At 57.2% G+C, this 24296-nt stretch overlaps 1 protein-coding gene across 1 annotated transcript in view; it reads right to left on the reverse strand.

The window, feature by feature from the left end:
- Window positions 1–6117: 6117 nt before the first annotated feature.
- Window positions 6118–24296, reverse strand: part of Chchd6 (coiled-coil-helix-coiled-coil-helix domain containing 6) — a 180345-nt gene continuing 162166 nt past the window's right edge. Inside the window, exons 7-8 of the mRNA XM_027954480.3 lie at window positions 6995–7127; window positions 6118–6335 (exon numbers count right to left, since the gene is read on the reverse strand). Coding sequence (XP_027810281.3) covers window positions 6330–6335; window positions 6995–7127 — 139 coding nt within the window. The 3' untranslated portion in view covers window positions 6118–6329. The remainder of the gene's footprint in view (window positions 6336–6994; window positions 7128–24296) is intronic.

The following is a 24296-nucleotide window of genomic DNA, read 5'->3' on the forward strand; positions in this document are numbered from 1 at the left end:
CCTGTGCTAGGCAGGGTGGCCCACCTCCGTCACCCCAGCAGCTCAGGAGGCTGAGGCAGGAGGATTGCAAGGTGGAGGCCAGCCTCACCACCTCCCCAGAGCCTTGCTTTTTTTTTCTTTCTTTCTTTTTTTGGCACTGGGGGTCGAACCCAGTGCCACCCTATTCCTGCCTTTTTTTGTATTTTATTTAGAGACAGGGTCGCGCTGAGTGGCTCAGGGCTTTGCTAAATTTCTGAGGCTGGCCTCCACCTGGCGATCCTCCTGCCTCAGCCTCCTGAGCTGCTGGGATGACAGGCGTGGGCCACCCAGCCCAGCCCCCAGTGGCTTTCTATGACACACTAAATAACTCCACTTGTGCAAACACGCACTCGCACCCCACACTCACATAAGCCCGCTCACGCACACTCCCTGCACATACAGACATGCCTGCCTCCCTGACCCTCTTGCTCAACAAATTCACTGTCCCCACACTCGGGGGGGCGGGGGACAGAACCCAGTTCCAGGGCAGGCAGTCTGGTCCTGGGGCAGGGGCTCCGACCCCTGCTCTGCCGTGTGGCCCAGCTGGGTGGTTTCAAGACGCCTACATCTGGGGACCCTATATGCCAAAGGCCACCACACTGTCCCCAACTGCTTCCTTCCCAGAGTTCCAGGGCTTCTGCCACACTGAAGTCCTGCACCAAGGACACCTTCCTGTCTCGCTTTCCCCATCCTGTGCCCCTGACTAGGAGTGTCCCCAGCGTCCTATTCCCAGGCTCCAGAAAGTTCTAGCCAACTGACTGCAGCCCCAGCCCCAGCCCCAGGACCCCGCCTCGGCTTCCTGTCTCTGTCCAGATCTGTCACTGCCCAGCCCCTGGCCTTGGAGAGACAACCAGGACTCTGTCAACACAAGCGCGTCCACCCCCGCTGTCCCCTGCCACACACAGGTGTCCCCCAAGAGCTACAGACCCAGATGCCCAGGAGGCACAGGGCAGGGGCTGGCCCTGGCGGTGACCTCGAGGGACCTGCTCACGACACACGCAACAGGAGCCAAGCCAGTGGGGTTTGTGGCCCCCAGCTCAGCACTGTCACCCAGAGTCGCACAGCCAGGTCACCAGGGATGTCACCAAGGCCCATCATCTCGGGGCCTTTGGACTCCAGAAAAGTCATCCCAGATAGAATCAGGACAGCAAGAGAGCAGGAGGTGAGACTCTCGGCATCTCCTCCTCTCCTCCCTCTTTCTTTCGGGCCTGGGGATGGACCCCAGGGTGCTCGACCCCTGAGCCCCATCCCCTTTCTGTGTTTTATTGAGAGACAGGGTCTCGCTGAGTTGCTTAGGGCCTCGCTGTGGCTGAGGCTGGCCTCCACCTGGCGATCCTCCTGCCTCAGCCTCCAGAGTTCCAGGATCACAGGCGTGGGCCACTGTTCCCAGCAGAGACAATGGCCTCTCGTTGTGCTAAAAATACAGGGTAGAAATGGGGAAGCTGGACTTTCCTCTCCCAACAGTCAGGCGCAAACCTCAGTGCCCCCCACCAAAAAAAAAAAGAAAAAAAATCACTTGTTGAGCAAACACCATCCGCACGGAGGTGATTCCAGCTCTGATCCAAGACCCTGACAGGTGAGGCAGGGATCCAAGCTGGAGGCCAGCCTCTGGGACTCAGGGAGGCCCTGCCTCCAAAATAAAAGAGATCCAAAAAAGGGCCAAGGGCCCAGCTCAGTGGTGGACCACGGCGGGCCTCATCCCTGGTACTGAAGAGGAAAGGATGCTTTGCTGAACAGTTATGAAAATTCCTAAAACAAGTGCAAAAATCTCAGGAAATCCAGGAGGGCCCAATGGCTAGTTCAGAATTTTTAAAAAGGAAACATACAACAGCAGGAAAAATAATAATGATTTTAAAAATTCCGTAACATACCAGAGTAGGAGAAAAATTTAGTGGATATGAGGATGGAAAAAGGGGGAAATTTCCAGTTTGAAAAACAGGAAAAAATAGACAGAAGGGAAATAAATAGCAGCTCAAAGGCTTCTGGGTCTTACAAAAGGTGTCGGAGGGAGCGGAGAAAGGGGGTGAGGCCGAACAGGTATTCAAAGAAATAATGACTATTTCCAGAAATTGGTAAGGGACAGAGTCCTACAGATCCAAGGAATGGATGAATCCCCAACAATCCAGAGAAATCCACATCCAGACGTGTCTTATTCAAACTTCCAAAAATGAAAAAAAGAAATCTTGCAGGCAGCTACAGATAAACAGCACCTTCCTTTTAGATGAAGACGATCAAACGGATGTGGATTTCTGTGGAATATTACTCAGCCATAAAAAAGAATGAGATGATGGCATTTGCCGGTAAATGGATGGAGCTGGAGACGATCGTGCTAAGCAAAATAAGCCAGTTCCCCAAAAACCAAAGGCTGACTGTTCTGATAGGCAGATGCTAAGCAAAAAGAAAAAATTGAAAGAATTTTAAAAGGATGTGGATTTATCAGCATCGCATACAAAAATAAGCCAATAAAATAAAAGCGTGCTGTCCATCTACAACTGGAAAAAAGATCGAAAAAAAGAAAAGTGTGGAAATTTAATCCAATTATGGGGTTTAGAGGTGAGGTCCTGGGAGGCGATCAGGATCAGCTCAAGGTGGAGTCCCCACAATGGAATCCTGGTGGTCCATTGATCCATGATCGACACTGACATTGAACCCCGGGTCCCTTTCCCACTGAGCCACATCCAGGGCCGCTTCTTTCTTTCTTTGGGCCAGGAATTGAACCCTCAGGTGCTTAACCACCGAGCCACATCCCCAGCCTCTGTTTTTATATTTTATTTAGAGACCGGGCCTCACTAAGTTGCTGAGGCTGCTTTGAACTCACCATCCTCCTGCCTCAGCCTCCTGAGCGGCTCAGATGACAGGGGTGTGCCACAGCGCCCAGCTCACTTTGCCATGTCCATGGGTCCAGTGTCACCAACACTAAGGACGCCATTTTCATCTCAGCCACTGGATGCGTGTGCTCAAGTGTGGCTTTTATATCGCATTTCCCTGGCAAATTATTATTATTATTATTATTATTATTATTATTATTATTATTATTTAATTCTGTGGTGCTGGGGATAAAACCCAGGGCCTTGTGCCTGCGAGGCAAGCACTCTCTACTGAGCTGTGCGACCAGCCAATTTTTTGAACTCACCATGAACCAATCGCTTTCCCTTGAGAGTTTCCGGATATTACTTTGTTAGCTCTAGGGTGATATTTCTTATCTTCCTTTAAACCCCAAAATGGAACTAGAGGGAAAGAGCAGTTCTCTTTAGAAGCTGAGAATCGAATAACTGTCACACAGGGAAAACCGAGCTCAGAGTCAGAATCCAGATCCCAGTAACTGTTTCAGCTCCTGGATCCAGCCGTGCCTGAAGCTTGCTTTGGAATTCTCTGTCCAGAGACTCTTTTTGGAGCTGGGGATGAATACACTAGGATGGAGCTAGGGGTCTGTCACTTGTGCTAAAGGGCTCTGAAGGTCCCAGGACCCCGATTCTCCAGAATACAGACATTCCGGAGACCTATGCGGCTGGAGACAGTCAGTCGGCAGGAGTGGCGGGGAACTCCTCGACCGTCAGACTCTTTTTCCATCCCGGCTCCCCGCCCGCCCTCTGCACCCTCCCTCATCACTCAAGTGTGTTCTGAGGCTGAATAACCGTGTAATTGGTCCATCCCGTTCCATCGTCAAACTTGGCAAATATGTTTTTCATAATTAGTTGGTGTTTACTTAACAGGAATAACCAGCCCATTAAATCTAATGAGCCAGGTTATCGCGTATGAGGGAGGCATGTTGGGCCTTAAGAGCAGACCCGCTTTGTTCTCGTAGGTTCCAGGGTGGGGAGCTGCCACGGCTTGCCCGAGCCTGGGTGTGGGAATCCCCGGGGACCGCACCCCACCCACCACCCCCACGTTCCCCTTGGCCTTTCCTCCATGGTCTGACTGTGTTTTTGGGGAGGTGCTGGGGACGGGTCCTCGACCACCGAGTCGTGCCCCGGCCTCTACGATTTTTATTATATGAAAAATTAGAATTTTTTTATACTAGGAATTGAACTCCGGGGTGCTTGACCACTGAGCCAGCCCTTCTAATTTTTTTTTTTTAATTTAGAGACAGGGTCTCGCCGAGTTGCTCAGGGCCTCACTAAGTTACTGAGGCTGGCCTCCAACTTGCGATCCTCCTGCCTCAGCCTCCTGAGCTGCTGGGATGACAGGCAGAGCCACAGCAGCCAGCCCTGCACTGGCCGCCTGTGCAGAGACCCAGAGACATGGACAGACGGACACAGGTGTGCACAGACCCGCTCAGGGCACGCACACAGAGGCATCTGTGTGCACATGCAGAAAGGCCGCGCACACCCCTGCGGACGTGCACACACACTGTGTGAATCCTGCAGACACTGAGATGGGCACAGGAAGACCCATGTCACGGGCACAGTTGGCCCTTCTCTCACCCCAACCCAGATCCCCAGAAAATAGTTCAGGAGAGGACCCCATGGACCTGCTGAACCCACTCTGGTCCTTTGGGGAGGCTGAGGTTTGGGGGCAGGAGTCCATCCACGGAGGCCCCGGGCCTGGTCTGCCAGGGTCTGCCTGTGGGGGTACGGCAGGGCCGGGCCCAGAGGGAAGGTCAGCTGGGCTGGGCTCCCCGCGGGCATCCTGGCACCGTCAGCTCCTGCGGCGGCCCTGGGTGGGGCCCTGTCCCATTCCCCAGCTTGGGAGGACTCGAGGCTGACACCTGGCTTGGCCTGAAGAGCCCGGGGCACGACGACAGCCCCCCACTTACTCCCCCCAACAGGGCTCCATTGCTGGGAACTCCCAGTGCAAACACCAGAGACCCAGGTGCAAAAGACGACCGAAAGGGGACCTTGCTGGCTTTGGTTAGCTTCAGGTACGGCTGGATCCAGGTGCTCAGTGACTTCACACACTTTCTCTGTCCCTTGTTTAAAAGAAAGAGGGGACCACAGGTGTTCCTTAGAAACCCTGGTCACAGACGTCGCTCTCCTGTTGAGGGGGAATCTGTTGGGGGGTGTGGGAAAAGAGGGGGACGCCGGGGGGGTGCTCTATGCCACCGGCAGTTCCAGGGGCAGGTGACGAAGGCTCAGCAGGATTCCTGGGCAGAGGCCGGAGACGGGGCCTGGCATGTGGACTCTGGACAAAGCCCTGGAGGCCACAGGCCGGGGGCGGGGGTCTTCAGAAGGGCTCATGGCTTCAGGCTGGAGAATGGCTTTGATGTCACTTCCAAAGGTCACTTGGCCAGTGACCTGTGACTCCTCCTTCCAGAAGGCTCTCTCTCTGCCTGCAGGGCTCAGCCCAGGGTGTCCTCTGACTCCCCCAAACACCGGCCCCTGTTTCCTGGCTGTCCCTCTGCCCTGCGTCTCAGGCCTGGGGATCACCCACCCCCAGGGCAGAGGCCTGCACGTTTCTGGGGTGAGGGGTACCAGGGATGGAACCCAGGGGCCCTCACCCCCTGAGCCCCGTCCCCAGCCCTTTTTCTATTTTATTTAGAGTCAGGGTCTCGCTGAGTGGCTCAGGGCCTCGCTCAGTGGCTGAGGCTGGCCTCCACCTGGCGATCCTCCTGCCTCAGCCTCCGGAGCCCCAGGCGTGTGCCCGCACCTGGCTTCTTCCCTGTCCCGGTCAGACTCAGAGCCCTGTGGACGCCCTGGTCACCGCTGACACCCACAGCCCCCAGGACAGGGGCGCTGGGCGCTCGGGCCTGGCAGCCTCCACCTGAGAGCCGAGGGACGTGGCTCAAGGACACGGGACGGGGCTGCTTCCCGCTGAGACCCCACACCCCTCAGCCTGGAGCCCCACTGTCCCCTCCCGCCCCGCTGTGCTCTTCTGGGACAGCTGTCCCCAGCCGTGGACCTCCTGCCCCCCTGGCCTGTGCGTTGGGCCTCAGGGCCGAGGCCAGAGGACCCTCCAGGAGGCCGGTGGCCGCCCTGCTCCATCCCTGGACAGAGCCGCTGTCCCTCTTGCCACTCGCTTGTACCTGCTTCTGCGTGGCCTTTGCTGCTGCGGGTTCCTGTGCCGTGTCCCCTGCTGGGCGGGCCACTCCGCGGGGGCAGCGGCCTGTGTGGCAGGGTCCACAGAGCTGGACAGAGCGGGCGGCAGTGAGCGCTTCTCGAGTGAAGGACTGAAAACAAAGGCATCTGCTTTATTTGCTCCTGCGCGTGACACATGCTCTGTCCCCTGGCCCGGGGCCGCCCAGCCCGAGGCCCAGGTGGACGCCCAGCCGGGAGGGCAGGGCACAGCGGCTGTGGCCTGGGGTCCGTGTCCCACGACTGGTCCTTTCCCCAGGGCTGCAAGTCACTGCCAGGGCCGGGGACGATGGCGGCTGCTCAGCCCTGCAAAGACAGCGGCCGGAGTCCAGTCAGGCCCCTCTGCCCGGCTCCAGGACTCCGTGACACGTCCCTGGACACCACAGGGTCCCTCCTCACCAGCCGCCCCCGAGACTTGACTGTGTCTCTGCGGCTCCCAGCAGGTCAGAGGCCCTCGCGTGTCCCCACCGGCTGCCCAGGGCACCCGCCCTCCCTGTCCCCACTTGGCACGTGTGACAGGCACCTTGGGCACTCAGGAGCGTGTGGTGTGCCAGGGTGTCCCCCACCTCAGGTTCTTCTTCTTGGGCCAGGGCTGCTCACCCCAGCTCCTCTTTTATTCTATCTAGAGACAGGGCCTCGCTGAGTCGCGGAGGCCGGCCTCCACCTTGCGATCCTCCTGCCTCGGCCTCCAGCAGCCGTCCTCCATCCTTCCCCCAGCATTTGACCTGCCCAGCCTCCCCCCTCTGGGAAGGGCCCAGGTTGGAGTCCCTGGAGCTCGTGGGGCTCCTCTGGTGGCCTGGGGCACGGGGAAGGGCTAGACCCAGCCCGGAGCAGCCTCAAGGCCTCACGCCTGCTCCTGGGGCTGCACAGGGCAGAACCTTCTGGAAGGGAGGACGCGGCTGGCCAGGGTGGAACGTCAGGGCTGTGGGGCCGTGTCCCAGGCCCCCGGGGAGCGGGTGGCTCACCTTGTGGGCGCTCACGCAGTGCTGGTAGGCCTTCGCCAGGTCTGAGCAGCGCAGCACCTCGCTCAGGTGGTCACGGTAGCAGCGGAGGATCTGGGCCTGCAGGCCCGAGCACACGGGCTCCACCCTGCGGGGCCTGCGGGGGACAGAGCAGGGAAGGCCAGGTGACCCGGGCTGCCCAGAGGACAGGGAGCCAAGGCGCTCGGCCTCCCTCGACACCCACGTGCCAGAGGCTCAGCGAAGCCACCGAGGCCCGTCCTGTTCATCAGAGTCACTCCAAAGCTAGAGGACGGGGGGGTCAGGCCTGGGCTGGTGGCCGAGGGCCCTGCCCGCAGGTGACACGCACAGGAACTGGGCTGTGGGCTCCACAGTGGGCGGTGTGTCTCCAGGGTGGGAAAGGGCACCTGCGCGTTGGAGGCCAGCCTCCGGTCAGCTGCCTCCTGAAGGCTTTTCTTTCTTTTTTTTTGATATCCTCATTTGAATTTGATTTAATCAATCAGTTAATTTATTTTTTAAATCAGAATTGAACCCAGGGGCACCCGAGCCCGAGCCCCGTCCCCAGCCCTGTTTTGTATTTTATCTAGAGACAGAGCCTCCCTGGGCTGAGGCTGGTAACCTGGGACTCCACACGGGGTTTCCACACACGGTCACGTAAACATCCCACACTGTTTTTTGTCGCAATCTAGACAAATGGATATTTGCAGAACAATGAAACCTGGAAATCTCTAGAAATGCCTAAGAGGAAGCCAAACAATTTCTGACTCACATTTCTTAGAAATAACCCTAGTAATATTCTGAGGTACTTTACGATCTTCTTTTGTTATTAAAGTAGCTTTGGAAACCACAAGTGAGTGTGTGTGTGTGAGTGTGTGTGTGTGTGTCTGAGTGTGTGTGTGTGAGTGTGTGTGTGAGTGTGTGTATGTGTGTGTGAGTGTGTGAGTGTGAGTGTGTGTGAGTGTGTGTGAGTGTGCTATTGGGATAAAATCCAGCAGCCCTGTCCACTGAGCAACTTCCCCAACCCTTTTTATTTTTTATTTTGAAACAGGCTCTTGCTAAGTTGCTGAGGCTGGCCTCTACCTTGCGATCCTCCTGCCTCAGCCTCCCGAGCTGTTGGGAGGACAGGCGTGGGCCACTGTGCCCGGCTGTTTTCTGCTCTTCTTTACAAGCTGGTCTTCTGGACTCTGAGCCTCCTGAGGACGCAGGTTCCTCCTGAGAAGGGAGGGCTCTGCCATCGGGGGACCCCAGGTCTGGCTCCTGGCTGTCATCCCAGCAGCTCGGGAGGCTGAGGCAGGAGGACTGAGTTAGAGGCCAGCCTCAGACAGAGGCACAGGGGAAGTTTCTTCTCAGTGACTGGACGTGGGCTGACAGGTCTCCACAAGGTGCCCTGGGAGGGGCACACGGCGGTCATCTTGGAGCCAGAGCTGTGACCCACTGAATGTCACAGTGGGACAGGAGGCGCACTGAGACTCACTGTGGGTTTTAAGTGAGCAGAGGAGTGGCCTGATCGTGTGTCCCCGCGCCCAGGGCCTCGTGGGGCCCTGTCCCCTGCTGGCCTCTGCTCCCTTAGTCCTGGGTGCCCGGACGAGGCCCCCGGGTGTCCCAAGGGCAGGAGGAGCTGGGCTGTGTGAGATCTGTCCCTCAGACCAGCGTCGCCTCTGGGACTGCAGAGGCCTCTGTGCCCCGGGACTCGTCAGGGACAGTGCGAGGCCCACGGTGGGCAAATGTCAACTGGAAGAAACTTCACCCACTTGTCCTCAAAAAGGCTGGGAAGACAGAGCACAGCTCCCCAAGGAGGTGTCCTCCCTGAGGTGGCAGGGCCGCCTGGGGCAAGGCACCTGGGAAGGCAGGAGTCCTGGGCCACCCCAGCCCCCGAGACCCTGTTTTTTTGTTTTGGTCCCAGGGATTGAACTTGGGGACACTCGAGCCCTGCGCCCTGTCCCCAGCCCTGTTGTGTATTTTATTTAGAGACAGGGTCTCGCTGGGTGGCTCAGGGCCTCGCTTTGGCTGAGGCTGGCCTCTAACTCTCAATCCTCCTGCCTCAGCCTCCCGAGCTGCTGGGATGACAGGCGTGCGCCACCGCGCCCAGTGCGACCCTGTCACAATGCACACAGAAGGGGTCAGACTGGTAGCGACCAGCGACCCTTGGCCTGGTGAACAGCTGCTCTTCAAGGGCACAGATGAAGGCGTCCAGAGCGCTGCGGTCTTTCCCACGACAGGGACAAGTGCGAGGGCCACCCGCTGCTGAGGCCACCCTTGGGGACCAAGATCGAGTGGTCTGTGTGGCGCTGACGGGAGGGGATCCTGTGGCCAAGCCAGAGTGAGGGTGTCTGGTTTCCCAGGTGTTGGAGACAGTGACAAGGACGTCACGTCACCTCATAGGCTCTTATGCCCCCATCTGCCCACAGGGGCACATGTGTGCGGGTCTGTGTTGTGACATGCCACTCAGCGTGGACAACGGAGGCTGAGGCCCAGCAGGGCCTGGGATGGGGGTGCCCCTGCAGGAAGACGAGGTCCTGGCAGCCCTTGGGGGAGAGGAGGCTCTGGAGAGGAGCCCTGGGAGGCCGAACCCCAGACTCGGGGCTTCCAGAGTCCTTCTTCCAATACCCTGAGCTGGTTCAGTCGCGGGCATGATGGCCCACGCCTGTCCTCCCAGTGGCTCTGGAGGCTGAGGCAGGAGGATCGCAAGGTGGAGGCCAGCCTCAACCCTCAGCAACTCAGCGAGACCTTGTCCTGAAATAAAATACAAAATAGGGCTGGGGACGGGGCTCAGGGGTCAGAAGCTTGCTGACTCCAAGCGCAGGGCCATCAGGAGGGTCCGGAAAGGGAGAGGCAGCCAGGGCCGGCCTCCCCCAGGCCCTGCTGGGCAGAGACGGTTTCACGCACCAACCTGGGTGACTGTCTCTGTCTCCCTCCGGTGACTCCCGCGGCCCAGGGCACCCGTGCCTGCTCACACGTGCGTCCCAGATCCTCTGAGCGCTCTCCTCACTTTATAGAATAAATGGAATCTCGTCGACTCATCCTCCTTCCATTATCGCTGCTGACATCAGTCTGATCAGTGGCCTGGTGGGGACTGGGCCATCCTGTGTCCTCCTGAGATCTAATTTCAGAGGAGCAGCAGCGGGGGCGTCCACGGTGAGGCTTTTCATTAGAGGCTGTAGTCAGGAGCCTGCGAGGGCCACCAGACAATCCGTCTTCGTCAGGCCCAACCTCCTGCTCAGAAGGGGCTTCCTCCATAACCCGAGGCCCGCGCTGCGGCGCTCAGGGGACCAGCTGGTGACTCAGGACTTAGTTAACTGGCTGCTATCGACGAGGTGTCACTCAGCCTGCGTAAGTGGAACCCAGAGATCCTGCCATCGATCAACATGCCACTTGGGATCACCACGGGCCTCCAGCCGCCCTGGTGCGCAGGCAGGAGAGGTGGCCAGCCCAGAGCAGTGGCCTGTGGGAGGGCCCAGGAGGTGACCGCTCTCGGGAGGATGTATCAGGACACAGGGGCTCTGGTGGCCACAGAGAGGATGGAGGAGAGGCTGCCCGTCTTTGTTCCTTTGTTAGAGAAAAAACAAAAGATGCTGGGCGCAGTGGCCCACGCCTGTCCTCCCAGCAGCTGGGGAGGCCGAGGCAGGAGGATCGCAAGTTGGAGGCCAGCCTCAGCCACTGAGCGAGGCCCTGAGCAACTCAGCGAGACCCTGTCTCTGAATAAAATACAAAAAGGGCTGGGGACAGGGCTCAGGGTTCGAGGGCCCCTGGATTCAATCCCCGGTGTCCCCCAAAAAAGCACCAATCCAGTGAGCTGAGGCTGGGCATGTGGAAGCTGTCCCTCCGTGAGACAGGAGTGTTGGTTTCTGGTGTCTGTCCTCCCGTGACGCTGAGCAGGGACAGGGATTCCGTCAATACGCTGAGCTTGGGCATTAATAATTAAGTGCCACCCGGGCTCTGGCTTCTTGCTGCTTCTCGGGCTGGAGATGGCATTGTACTGATGTACTTGAGGTCACCATGGCCTGGCGAGGGTCTGGCGGGTCTGGCCTCCCAGCCTCCTGGCCCGGGCCACAGCGGCCCCCTCCCTCTTGGCTGTCTTCAGTGGCTCACTCTTGCTCCCTGCAGTTTTGGGGTGTCTGCTCTTGGGCTGGAGTCCCTGCCAGGCTCTCCAGACCCACGTGCCCAGGAGACCCTGCCGGCAGCTGGTGCCCACCACTGAGGGCTGGCGAAGGGGCCACACGCTACCTCTCGGGCCTGTCCTGGCTCTGCCATGGCCACCCTGGGCACCCACCAGTGGAGCGCGTGCGCCTGTCTGCACTGTGCCAAGGCCCCAGGCCCAGGCGCGAGGGTGCTAAGCATTGTCCCCTCCAGTCGGCCACTCGGGTGCACAGAGGCTGCAGTGTCACTGGCTCCGGGGAGAAGGCTGTCACCCAGAGACACAGAACCGGACCTTAACTGGTCACTAAGGCTGGCCTGACTCCAGCCAACCCCTGGCCACATCTGTTCCTCCCTGGTCACCTCCTAGGGCTCTGCTCACGCTGTCCCCACCAGCTCCGACCCCCCTGGACCCCACCAGGCCCTGGGTTCCCGGTGAGGTGCACCCTGACCTCCTGCTCCTCTGTCCCTGCTTCTGTCTTGCCGGGTCACGCCTTTGGTGTTCTCCTAAAAGGTCACTGTCAAGAGCGAGGCTGGGGCGCAGCGGCAGAGCGCACGTTCCCTCCGCATGGAAATAAAGAAAGAAAATCAAGGCCTGGGTCCATCTACGGCCAAAAACTACAGAAAATACGGGAATTCTGTGTTGCCCTTGACACCTTTCCAAAGGGGGTTGGAAATTATTTCCAGAAAAAGCAAATAAGGAGCCATTGGAGGGCCTGAGGCTGTGGCTCAGGGGCAGAGCGCTCGCCTGGGGCGCACGAGGCCCGGGTTCGATCCCCGGCAGCCCAGAGAGGTAGAATAAAGGCCTGGGGTCCATCCACAACTAGAAAATAAAATCAAAGGGTGGCATTTGAGAGGACTGAATGTATTCAAAAGAATGCACTTCTCCCAAAAAAGAGCTGAGCAGATTTTGTCTTTCTTTTTCCGGCTGGGAACAGGGTTGGGGAAGTTTGACAAAGTGATTCTAAATCCATCTCCAAACACAAGTTGGGAAAAGATGATCAAGGTAGAAGAGCTTGTTCTGCCAGAGAGTTAATATTTTAGATCACTGTAGCTCCACAATGTGCCGCGGACACATTTATAACAGGCAGCACTGGTCTTGGGGCGCCCGGCTGGAAAGAGACCCATGGGGGGACTTTCCATCAGTGCTCATGGGGCACAGGACTATCAGTTTGTGGGGGTTCATGTCTTACTCCCTGGTAAATCCCAGGGGGTTCTCTGCAGCAGCAAGATCTCAGAGGCTCTGGTCCTATTTTATTTAGAGACAGGGTCTCGCTGAGTTGCTGAGGGCCTGGCTAAGTGGCGGAGGCTGGCCTCCACCTTGAGATCCTCCTGCCTCAGCCTCCTGAGCCGCTGTATTCCAGGTGGGAGCCACCACGCCCAGCTGGGCTAGGTGACTTTTGATCTAGCAACTTCCTCCACAAGAATTTTCATAAGGTCACAGAGTTGTTGGAAATCATTATATTGGAAAAAAAATTGGGTTCATTATATTGGAAAAATATTAGAAAGCACGGGTCTGGGTGGTGGCTCAGTGGTAGAGCGCTTGCCTAGCAGGTGTGAGACACTGGGTTCGATTCTCAGCACCGCATAAAAATAAATAAAATAAAGGTCCATTGATAACTAAAAAATATTTTTAAAAAATTGGAAAGGATCCGTCAACCAGAGACTGATCATGTATGTTTGGGCCCGATCATGTAAGAGAATGGTAAGGTCACTCAATACGAAGATATGAACCTACCTCTATTGACAGAGAAATATATCCACGTCTGTGAGTGAGAAAAAAGACCCGTATGGTGCACAGGGACTTAGGGTCCCATTGATGTGCACTTATGTGGCTCTGCTCTGTGACTAAAAGTGATGTCATCAAAATAGAAGCAGAGCGAGATTTTGGATTTTTAAAACTCTTATTTTTTCTGTATCTTTTTTTTTTTACAATATTCATATGTCATTTTTATAATCAGAGGACAAAACCATTTTTCATTTGGAAAAACTTTAAAGATGTATATATACCCACACACACACACACACACACACACTCATCTGCATATTTTGTATCTTTTGCCGTTTTAAGATGCTACAGAAAAATGGCAAATCAAACAACGGGTAGACACCCGAAGTACACCCTGTAGATTTAAAAAGTCCATTTCTTGTGGGTGCAGTGGTGCACACACCTGTCATCCCAGGACTTAGGAGGCTGAGGCAGAAGGATCGCAAGTTGGAGGCCAGCCTCAACCAAAGCAAGGCCCTGGTTCAAAATAAAATACAAAATAGGGCTTGGGATGTGGCTCAGTGGTTGAGGGCCCCTGGGTTCAATCCCTGGTATGCTCCATCCTCCAAAAAACCCCCAAAAGTCCATTCCTCTGCCCCTGAGCCCCAGCCCTGCCCAGGTCTATTCATATCACAAACACACTTACTTCCTCTGCCACCAACCACATTAGATGGAGACAGATGGACATGAAACGCACACAGTAGGAGCTCAATAAATGTCTGTTGAGTTAGAAAAGGCAAAGGGGGGGCACTTATCTCTGAAATTCAAACAAGGAGTCACAAGTGCTCAGACGGAGTCCATGGACCGAGCGCAGCTGCAGAGTGTCTGTTAGGTCAGCCGTGTTGGTCACACTCAGAGACAGACAGACACACGGACAGACACACAGAGACCGAAGGAAACAGTAGGCTGAAATAAGCACGAATTCCAGTGGACACAAATGCCACCTCCTGCACTTGGCTTTAAGGATCATCAGCGGCACAGGTGGGACAGGAGTGTGGTGGCTTAGGGGACGACACCCGTCTTCTAGAGTTATCTTCCTCACACACGTGTCCCATATGTCATTTCCAAGCCCAGACACTCCTGATGGCTTCCCAAGGCCCTGGCACTCAGAGTCCTCCTGCTGGGTAGTGTCCCCGCTGTCCCCTGGCCCGCCACGCCTCCCCTGGGGGTGGCTCCCGGAGGCAGGCAAGCTGGACTGGGACCTGACGCCCCTGCTCCTTGACTCTGTGACCCTGGGCCACCTGCTCATCACTCTGTGACCCTGGGCCACCCCATTCACTGACTCCCAGCTTCTGGCCTGTACGGAGGGGCGATAGTGAGATGATGTCCTCAAGGTGCCTTGGGACCCGTCCAGGCTACAGGGAAGGTCTGAGGTGTACAAATGTCCCCACCTCGCTGCCTGTCTGCATGGAAAGGTTGATGGGGACCCCAGACAGCAAGAGAAGCCAGCTCTTGGGAAGAACAGGCCTGCTGGCTGGGATCAAAAGAGTGACGACTGGGTACAACTTTTCACAGTGTCCCTTATCATGACAAGGACTTCACTTTAAAGTCTTGTTGGCACTGGTCCCAGGGATTGGACCCAGGGGTGCTTCACCCCTGAGCCCCGTCCCCAGCCCTTTTTCTATTTTATTTAGAGACAGGGTCTCCCTGAGTTGCTTAGGGCCTTGCTAAGTGGCTGGGGCTGGCCTCCACCTGGCGATCCTCCTGCCTCGGCCTCCCCAGCTGTTGGGATGACAGGCGTAGGCCATGGTGCCCGGCTACTACAAATTTGCAGAGAGGAAGTGGGTGCATCTACATACACTCTGCAAAGAGCCACTCGGGCCTTTTGTCTCTCTGGATTTCCTGGACCGTGAACCAGCCATTTCCTGCCCCATCAGCCCCAGCCAAAGCCCCAGCCCAGCCTCCCTACCTAAACCCAGTATTGTTCTCCTTTCTCTTTGAAAAATGCTTGTGCAGGCTGGAGCTGGGTCTCCCCAACAATCCAGCCTAATCCACGTTAGAGATTTGCTCTGCTGTCTAATCACCTTTTCATGATTTTTAAAAAATTCTTCAAGATGTCTTTCTGCTACCTTTGAACCAATCAACGCCGTTATGGGACTCATTTGTATGTCATGGGAAGTGCCATCAATTCTGCACCCGTGAGGCCCTGTGAGCCTTTATCACAAACCAACCTTTTTTCTCTTCTCTATCTTTAAGGAGACTCTTGGCCTTGGCTTCAACAGGCATTTAGACGGCGCGCCACATGCTTCGCAGCTGATGCAGCGACAATCCGTGTTAACAGAGCCCGATGCCAAGCGCCCTTCTGTCACCGCCCGACCTCCCTGCCTGGCTCGCTTCCTCTGTAGGACTGTCTGCTGCCCCCCTGCCATGCTCTCCTCCTGTCTGCAACCTCAGCCTGGGACTCAGCCTCGTCACCCCCAGACAAGTTGACGCCAGGCTTGGTGTGGTGCCTGGGGTTCAAGGTCGCTCCATGGACAGGAGGGACACTGTGCTGGCCCGTTGGGTGTCCTTAGCTTGAACCCAGGGGCGCTTAACCCCTGAGCCCCGTCCCCAGCCCTTTTTCTATTTTATTTGGAGACAGGGTCTCGCTGAGTTGCTCAGGGCCTTGCTAAGTGGCCGAGGCTGGCCTCCACCTTGCGATCCTCCGGCCTCAGCCTCCCCAGCTGCTGGGATGACAGGCGAGCGCCATTGCGCCCAACAAGATTTTGTTATAGAAAGGGCAGGAGGGTCTGAAAGGGACAGAGGCACAGAGGAGAAGTGTCACCTCTGAGACACACTGACGCCCTTCTTTGTGCCAATGCTGCCAAACTGGTTATCGTATATTCAAAACTGAGGGTGAAAGCACTTTCAAAGCCACTGTGTGGGTGTAGCTCAAGACAGGACAGGTGACCTGGGCTCACGAGGGAACCCTAGAGCCACATGACAAGCAAGGTACATGCTCTTTGCAAACTCCCAGACCTGGCTCTGTGTTGGGTTGTCGATGGGCCTTTATTATTTATTGGTTGATTTATATGCAGGGCTGAGGAGGGACCCAGTGCCACCAAGCCCGGCCCTAAGGGATGTCCTAAGAAAGGGACCAACTGTGCTTCCTGAAACCTCCTTGTTGAGAATCGATGTGGCATCTCCTCAGTCCCCTTTTCTACCCCCAGATCCACGTTTCCGATCCACAGTTAGGAATCCACTCTGTTTGGAGGCAGGAGGGAGTTCACCTGACCCAAGGGGGAAATGTGACGATGAAGCAGGGTGACAGCGCAGAGCTCCCGGGCCCAGCTTCCAGGACAGCCTGACAAAGCGCTCTGTGACAGTGACACAGTGCCCGTCTGCCAGGACTAATGACCCCAGAGGCGACTGTCATTAGCCAATCCACTAATTAGGGGCCTGTTTGTACAGCTAATGGGGACGGGAGTCACTGTGGGCTTAAGTGACACTCCCAGGCACAGTGACAGTGTCATCAGAGGGGACTCTGGAAGGCGATTCGCAGACCCCCGCAAAATCCAAGGGGCCCCCGAAAGCCAGGGTCATCTTGACAACGCAGGGGCGGGCACTGGACTCCTTGAGGAAACTTCTAGAAGGGGCGTCCTGCCTTGGGCCCCAGGGACCTGTGTGTGTGCCGGGTGGCATCTCGGCGCTCCCCCGGGAGAACAGCCCAGGCCATGCTGAAACTCATCTGGGGACAGGCTGGCTCAGACTTGTGACCCTCGTGCCTTCTGAGCGGCTGGGAGTACACGTGTGGCCACCAGGCCCCGCATTCTGTGTCCCTGGCCCCGCGGCCATCTTGGACTCCTGTGGTCTTCGCCCTGCAGCGTCCACCCCTGTCCCTCAGACCTTGACCACTAAGGAGGACAGTCCCAGATCCCCCCCGAATGGGGTCCAGAGACACAGGAGCGTGGTCAGGTGGGCAGTGGGCCCCGGGCTGTGGCCCTCAGCTTTATTTGAACTTTCTGCCAAAGGCCGATCAGAGCCACCAAGGCCACTCAGGACGGCTCCGTTTCCTCCTCCCTGAGCCTGAAGACCTAAGTGATGAGGGACTGTCCTTGTCACCGTTGGGAGGCGCTTGAACAAGAGCTGAACCCATATCTGGGGTTCAGGCAGATGTGGGATTTCACCTGCGCCTGTGGGATCTCGGGGAGTGACTCTTCCTAAAGGCTGTCACCTCTGGGACACGATTCAATGTGTCACCTAAACTTCCAGAGCCCTCCCCAGGCGCCTGGCAGTGGGAAGAAGCTGGGGTTGGACAAGTCCAGGGGAGTGAGCGGCCCTCTGGGGTGTGCGAGGTGGCCTCGGGGACAGAGCCCAGCTGCACGGGGACAGAGGAGGACAAGGCCCTGCTGTCTAGGATATGGGCACGTCCTCCTGACTACAGCCCAGGGCTGCTCCCCAGGCGTCACCCAGGGCAGGAGCCCCCCACAAGGGCCAGTCCCTTTTGGTGCCAGTGCCAAAGAGCTCCTCAGACAGGGGACCCACCCGGGCTCTCTGGAGGGTAGGAGCAGGGGCCACAGTCACATCTGTCACCTGCGCTGGGTCTGTTGGGCATAAGGAGCAGAGACTTCCAGGCCCCCTGTCCCCACCTGACGAGCAGGTCCAGATCTGTGGCCTGGGGCGGGCACAGGGCTGCAGGCTGTAGGAAGGCAGGTGCCCGTGAGGGACAGGTCACTGCCCACCCGCAGGCTGGGGGACAGTCTCCCAGGGCCTCCGGCTGCTCTCCAGACCCAAGGCCCGGAGGACGCTCTCTGCGCGCTGACCCTGGGAGGAGCCAGGTGGGGGCTCCTCAGTGCGGCAGATCTCCTGTGTCCCCAGAGGCCACTCAAGGCAATCCAGAGGCCGGGTGACATTGTAGCCTTCCCCAGGGGGACTTCCCAGGGAAGTGATTAATTTGTTGGCGGGACACAAGCACTTTGGCAGCGGATCTGGGGCTCGGCGCAGTTGCTGGAGACAATGTTGGTTCCGGGCCTCCTGGGATCTAGAAGGATCTAGAAGGTTCTAGAAGGTTCTAGATGGTTCTGGGCGATTCTATGAGCGGCCACCGACCCAGAGGGTGAAACAGCGGCTCACTCGGCTTCCTCCTCTTGAAGATGGGGTCCTGGCCCGGCCCACCCAGGCGGGGTCAGCTCCAGGAGAGGTGACAAGGCTCGCCCTTCCTTCACTGGACAGTCTGTCCTCGCCTGTCTTTTCCAGGGGGGTCAATGGAAGCCCATGAGCTGGGGTCTTCGTGGGAATCCCAGGGACGCAGATCCTCCTGGGGTTCACTTGGAGTGGCACGCAGGGCCGGGGGCATCGAGAAGAGAGGGTGTCTGGGGCACGTCCACCTGACCTGGTCCTGTGGGTGGGCACCTGAGGCCCGAGTCTTTCCTGTTTTCATTTTCATTTTTTGTCCCAGGGATTGAACTTGGGGTCCCTGGGCCACGGAGCCCCGTCCCCAGCCCTTTCTATATTGTATTTAGAGACAGGGTCTCGCTGAGCTGCTCAGGGCCTGGCTCAGTGGCTGAGGCTGGCCTCCACCTGGCGATCCTCCTGCCTCAGCCTCCCGAGCCCCTGGGAGGCCAGGCGTGGGCCGTGAGCCATCAGCCTCATGAGATCAGAGACCGGCTGATGAGGCTGGCAGTCGGTGCTACAGAGTCACCGAGGGTCCAGAACGGAAGTGAAAGGTGCATTTAGAATCTCCTTCCACGGGCGGAACCCCAACTGCACCCCAGGGAGAGGACCGTGGCCGGGAAGGTAGCGGAACTGTGGAAAAGCAACTCTGAGAACCTCCCTGCCGACTAGAAAAAGAAGAAAGACTGGCCTGTAATAACGTCTCATCCGCAGACGCTGATCTCAATGTAACACTCAGAGCAAAACAAAAGTGTCACAAAGCAAAAGAGCCCCGGCTCCCGCCTTTGGGGACGCTGGCTTTATTCCCAAAGTGAGTCCATTAATAGAGTTGGGAATGAAGTGCCATTTCGTCTTTGTGGAGGGAGGGGATTAACAGATTGTCGTCTCTAAGCTCCGTTTTTGAGTCATGGATCTCTGAGCACTGAGCACGCACCAGGCTGAGGCCAGAGTGGCCCGGGGAGGCTGTGTGACGGCTGCCACCCTTGGAACCCACTCAGCTGGGCCTTGGCTAAAGGGCATGACCTGGGCCCTGGGGAGACCCGCAGCCCTAAACTGGGCCTGCCACCTCCAACGGCTCTCAGATGGCCTCCTCAGCCCCTCCACTCAGGTGCTGGTGGCCCCCAGCGTTGGTGGGGACAGTGGACAACCCTCAGGCGCTCTTGCTGGGCTCATCTCCTGGGCCTTGGTCAGGAAGCCCCTACACGACCCCCCCACTCCTGTTTTTGGTACTGAGATTTGAACTCAGGGACATGTGACCCCTGAGCCCCGTCCCCAGCCCTTTTAAGATTTTATTTAGAGACAGGGTCTCACTGAGCTGTTCATGGCCTCGCTGAGTGGCTGAGGCTGGCCTCCACCTTGCGATCCTCCTGCCTCAGCCTCCTGAGTTGCTGGGATTGCGGGCCACGGTACCTGACTGGTCCACCGTCATTTATAAAGCAGGAAGCAAGGTCATGCCGCAAACGTAGTCCAGGCTCTCCACGACTGCCTGCTGGGGACAGTGGCCCGGGTGTCACTGCAGGGGTTACTGGAGCGAGTCACTAGGTGGAGAGGCCTCTCTGTTCCCCACTACAGCAACTCTTCCTGGGAGAAACACAGAGGCCACTGCCTGCCACCCAGGAGGGGCAGGGACAAAATGCCAAACGTGGGGGCGTAGGAAGTGGCCCTTCTGTGGTTGGTGACACTGCAGGGGAGGAGGGCCAGCGACACCACACTTGGGGCCAGAGAAACGCAGTCGCTTCCCCTGAACATCTCCACGGCATGACGCAGGCTCTGTGGCTTCCTTTAGTAACAACATCATGATCTCTCACGGCCCGTCAGGAAGTTCTGCTCTAGATCTGCCTTAAGTTGTTATAGCTGCACTTCAAGGCTCCAGCCTTCACCCCGGCACATCCAGCAGCACTTCCTCTTGGGAGCTTTGGGTCAACCTGACGGCAGAACATGGAGTGCTCGAAGTTCCCCGTCTCAAGGTGTCCCTGGTGACGTGGGGGACAGGAGGCCAGCTGGGCCCTAAGGAAGGCCAGACGCTGGCCCTGGAGCGTCCCACCCACACGCCAGCACCCAGGCGCTGCTCTTGTGCCCCAAGGTCCTCGTAGGGACCCCAGGCTCAGCTGTGCTGGCCTCACCTGGAGTCGCACTCATGGGTGTCGCAGCCGGTCAAACGTCCAGGTGAGATCCCTTTGGAGCAGGACACGGCGGCCCGAGGACATTCTGACCCACAGAGTTCGTGGCATTAAGGGGTTCACCAGGGACCCGCCTCACACACAGGTTTTTTCTTTTGGTACCAGGGACTGAGCTCAGGGGTGCTGAGCCACCGAGCCACCTGCCCAGCCTTTTCTGGTATTTATTTTAGAGCCAGGGTCTAGCTAAGTGGCTGAGGCTGGCCTCCACCTTGCGATCCTCCTGCCTCAGCCTCCCAAGTCGCTGGGGTGACAGGCGTGGGCCACTGGCTGGCTCTCGTACGTACATTTCCATGCAGATAAAGCTACAGTTGTCCCCTGGACCCTTTTCCTACTCCTGGTCTGCCCAGAGGCCAGCGTGTGTCCCTGTTGGCAGGGGCCTTGGGACTTTCCCTTGCTCCCGTCTCTCACTGACCTGTGAGTTCCTGAGTCAGAAGCCCTCCCGTTTATTGAGTACTTACTAAGTGCTGGGCATTGCCTTGCGACATCTTCTGCACGAGCCCTGCTAAGTGCTGTGCCACAGGAGACCCCAACAGCCCGGGGGTGGGTCCCTGCCCTGACTCCCGCGCTTGGTGCCCATCTGTCACGGCCGGGTCCTGGGATGCAGAGATAAGTAGGGGATAGCAGTGGCCTCTGGATGGGGCCATCGGTCAGCAGCAAAGATGCTTGGGTTGGAGTTTGGAAAGTGAGCCTCATCTGGAAGGGAAGGAGGGAGATCGCTCTGGAAAGAACCAGGAGGTGCGCAGGTGGAGGCTGCACGGGCCTCTCTTCTGCAGTCAGGGCTAACGGCGAGAGGCCCAGGGCGGACACCGTCATTGTCAGGACGCACCTGGCCCGGGGACCAGGGAGGTGGCCGCTTCCCCTGGATCTTGGGAGCCTAGAGCCAAGGAGGAGGCCGGAGGCCATGCCCAGGACCCCTGCAAGGCTGCGGGGGACAGCTGTGGGGATACAGGATGGAGCAGAGGCCCGGAGCAGAGGCCCGCAGCTGGCCTCGTCATCCCACCCACACGCCCACCTGTGCCGGTCACGGGCTCCCCCTGGGTCTTCTAGGCACCCCTCGGCCAGCAGTCCTACGGGTGCAGCCTGCAGGGACCTGCAGCTCAGAGGGTCCCCTGCCCCACACACGATGGGCTACAGGCTAAGGAAAACAACCGGGTTGTGCAGAGACAGCACTGAGCGACTCAGCCTGCAGCACTGAACGACATAACCACTCAGCCTCCAGCACCAAGCGACTCAGCCACTCAGCCTCCAGCACTGAGCGACTTGGCTACCCAGATTTCAGCACTGAGTGACTCAGCCACTAGGCCTCTAGCACTGAGCAACTCAGTCACTTAGCCTGCAGCACTAAGCAACTCAGCCTGCAGCACTGAGCAACTCAGCCTCCAGCACTGAGCAACTTGGCTATCCAGCCTCCATCACTGAATGACTCGGCCTCCAGCAATGAGCGACTTAGCCAGTCAACCTCCAGCACTGAGTGACTCAGCTATCCAGCCTTCAGCACTGAGTGACTCAGCCACTCGGCCTGCAGCACTGAGCAACCTCAGCCACTAGGCCTGCAGCACTGAGCGACTCAGCCATTCACCCCCCAGTACTGAGCGACTCAGCTACTCAGCCTCCAGCACTGAGCAAGTTGGCTATCCAGCCTCCAGCACTGAGCGACTTGGCTATCCAGCCTCTAGCACTAAGTAACTCGGCTATCCAGCCTCCAGCACGGAGCGACTTGGCCACCCAGACTCCAGCACTGAGCAACTCAGCCACTTGGCCTTCAGCACTGAGCAACTCAGCCACTAGGCCTGCAGCACTGAGCAACTCAGTCACTCAGTCTGCAGCACTGAGCGACTTAGCCTCTAGCACTGAGCGACTCAGCCACCCAGATTCCAGCACTGAGCAACTCAGCCACTCGGCCTACAGCACTGAGCGACTCAGCCTGCAGCACTGAGCAACTCAAGTCACTCAGCTTGCAGCACTGAGCGACTCAGCCACTCAGCTGATCTGCAAGAAGCTCAATCCTTGCCCTGGACATTTCTGAGGGAGATATGGATCTTGGCAGGGTGCAGAAGGACAAGCTTGGACGCATACAGACCCACGCCCAGCGCAGCCTGCCACTCCCACGGCGGATCATGGAATCTTTGCTCCTGACTGAAGAAGGCACCACCCTGGTCTGTATTTCCCAGACCAGGACAAGTTTACTTTGTTTGACAGTTTACAAGTCAGCAAGTTTACTTTGGTTCTCACATCTGGGCCGCAGGGACGGCGCTGGATCTGCCCTGGGAGTTTCTTGTGCACATGGAAACAGGTATCCTGAAACCGCCCCGCATCACAGTGCTGCCAACTTCTTCTTCTAGAAATGTCTCCACTGAATTCTGTCTGGTCAAATAAATGCATTAAGTGGGTTCTGACTGGTCAGCTTCTCAAAGAGCTGGTCCGTCAGCTCAAACCTCAGAGTTATTTTTTTCTTTTTTGGTCCTGGGGATTGAACCCAGGGGTGCTGACCCACTGAGCCCCGTCCCCAGCCCTTTTTAATATTTTATTTAGGGACAGGGTCTCGCTGAGTTGCTGAGAGCCTCCCTAAGTTCATTCCTCAGCAGTTTGGAATAGAAATGTCTTTCCAAAGGTTATCTGAGGTTAACTAAACAGAGAAGTGAGAGAGAGGAGCATCTCTGAATGTTATCTGGATCAAAGAATGTTTAGAAGGCCGTTCCATTTGGGCCTCAAATAGACGCCTATTGTTTTCATGGGCTTCAGCCATCAGCTCACTAAAGTAGATGCAGACTGGGAGGCTCCGGGGTGTGTCAGCATTTTTTAGTCTCTCAGGTGGGTCCAGACAGGGCTGCCACCATTTTTGCAGAGAGTCTGACCTCCCAGGAGGGTGGAGGATCAGGCCGAGTCCGGCCTCTACATCCACACTTATCACAGCTCTTTGGATCAAAGTCCTTGGAGGTTGGTGACTCAGCCTCAGGAAGCAGTTAATGACCTTCTTCCTTCACCCAATTGTTCCCGGCTCTTTGAGGGCTGGCTCTCCGTGGGGCTGGAGGGCTCCGACAAGTTTCCTGACAGGGAGAAGCCGAGGCTCTCAATGAATCCCACAGGAAGAGGGCTGATGGCTGTCATGAAAAATAGACAGGACATGAGAAATGCAGGATGTCCCCCTGGGTCTCGATCTCTTCCTTCAGGAAAATCTGAGCCATGTGGCCTGCTGTGCTGCTGGAGGTGGACGGTGTGCTCCTGGACAGACAGACTTGGGTACTCGTGTCCAGTTCCCTGATGCGATTCTGCCCAAACAGGAGGCCCCCATGGTGACAGGCAGCTTGTGCAACACCGGGCTGGGTCCAGGCCTTGGTGAAACTTGGGGACCCAAGAAAAGGCAGGAGATGCTCCTGGGCCAGCCACACCCCAGCTGCTAAAAGGAACAGTCCAGCTGACTCTGCTTGGGTACTGGTTGCTCTGTCTTGAGTGGCCCTTTGACTTCTTGGAGAAGTCCAATTGTTCCTCAAGAGCTCAGTGAGGATCTCTGCTTCCAAGCTTGGGGAAGACCTATGTCCTCCCCTGGAAGTGCGGAGAAGTTAGGTTGGGGAAGAAAATAAAACATCAGCAGCCTGGCGCAGTGGCGCATGCCTGGCACCCCAGTGGCTCGGGAGGCTGAGGCAGGAGGATCACAAGGTGGAGGCCAGCCTCAGCCAAAGTGAGGCCCTAAGCAACTCAGGGAGACCCTGTCTCTAAATAAAATACAAAACAGGGCTGGGGACGGGGCTCAGGGGTTGAGTGTCCCTGAGTTCAATCCTGGTACCCCCCAAATACCAAAAAAAAAAACCAAACAACTACTTATAGCATCTAAGGGCCAAGTGCTAGGACCTGAAGGCCAAGATCATGAAGAGAGGGAGCCCTAGCAAGTGAGTGGTCATTCTTAAAGCCATTTTTTATATTTTATTTAGAGACAGGGTCTCGCTGAGTTGCTGAGGCTGGCCTCCAACTTGCCATCCTCCTGTCTCAGCCTCCTGAGCTGTGTTTTCTCTTTTTTAAACACTGGATCTCCTCTAGGCAAGAGGCCAGGAAGTCATCTAAAAGACCAGGGGAAGGCCAAATGGAACTTTCAAGAGGCTCAGTGGGCTGCGGAATGAAAATCGTGGTTTAGAGCTCA

The sequence above is a fragment of the Marmota flaviventris genome, chromosome 20 (genome assembly GCF_047511675.1).
Source record: "Marmota flaviventris isolate mMarFla1 chromosome 20, mMarFla1.hap1, whole genome shotgun sequence".
Lineage (NCBI taxonomy): Eukaryota > Metazoa > Chordata > Mammalia > Rodentia > Sciuridae > Marmota > Marmota flaviventris.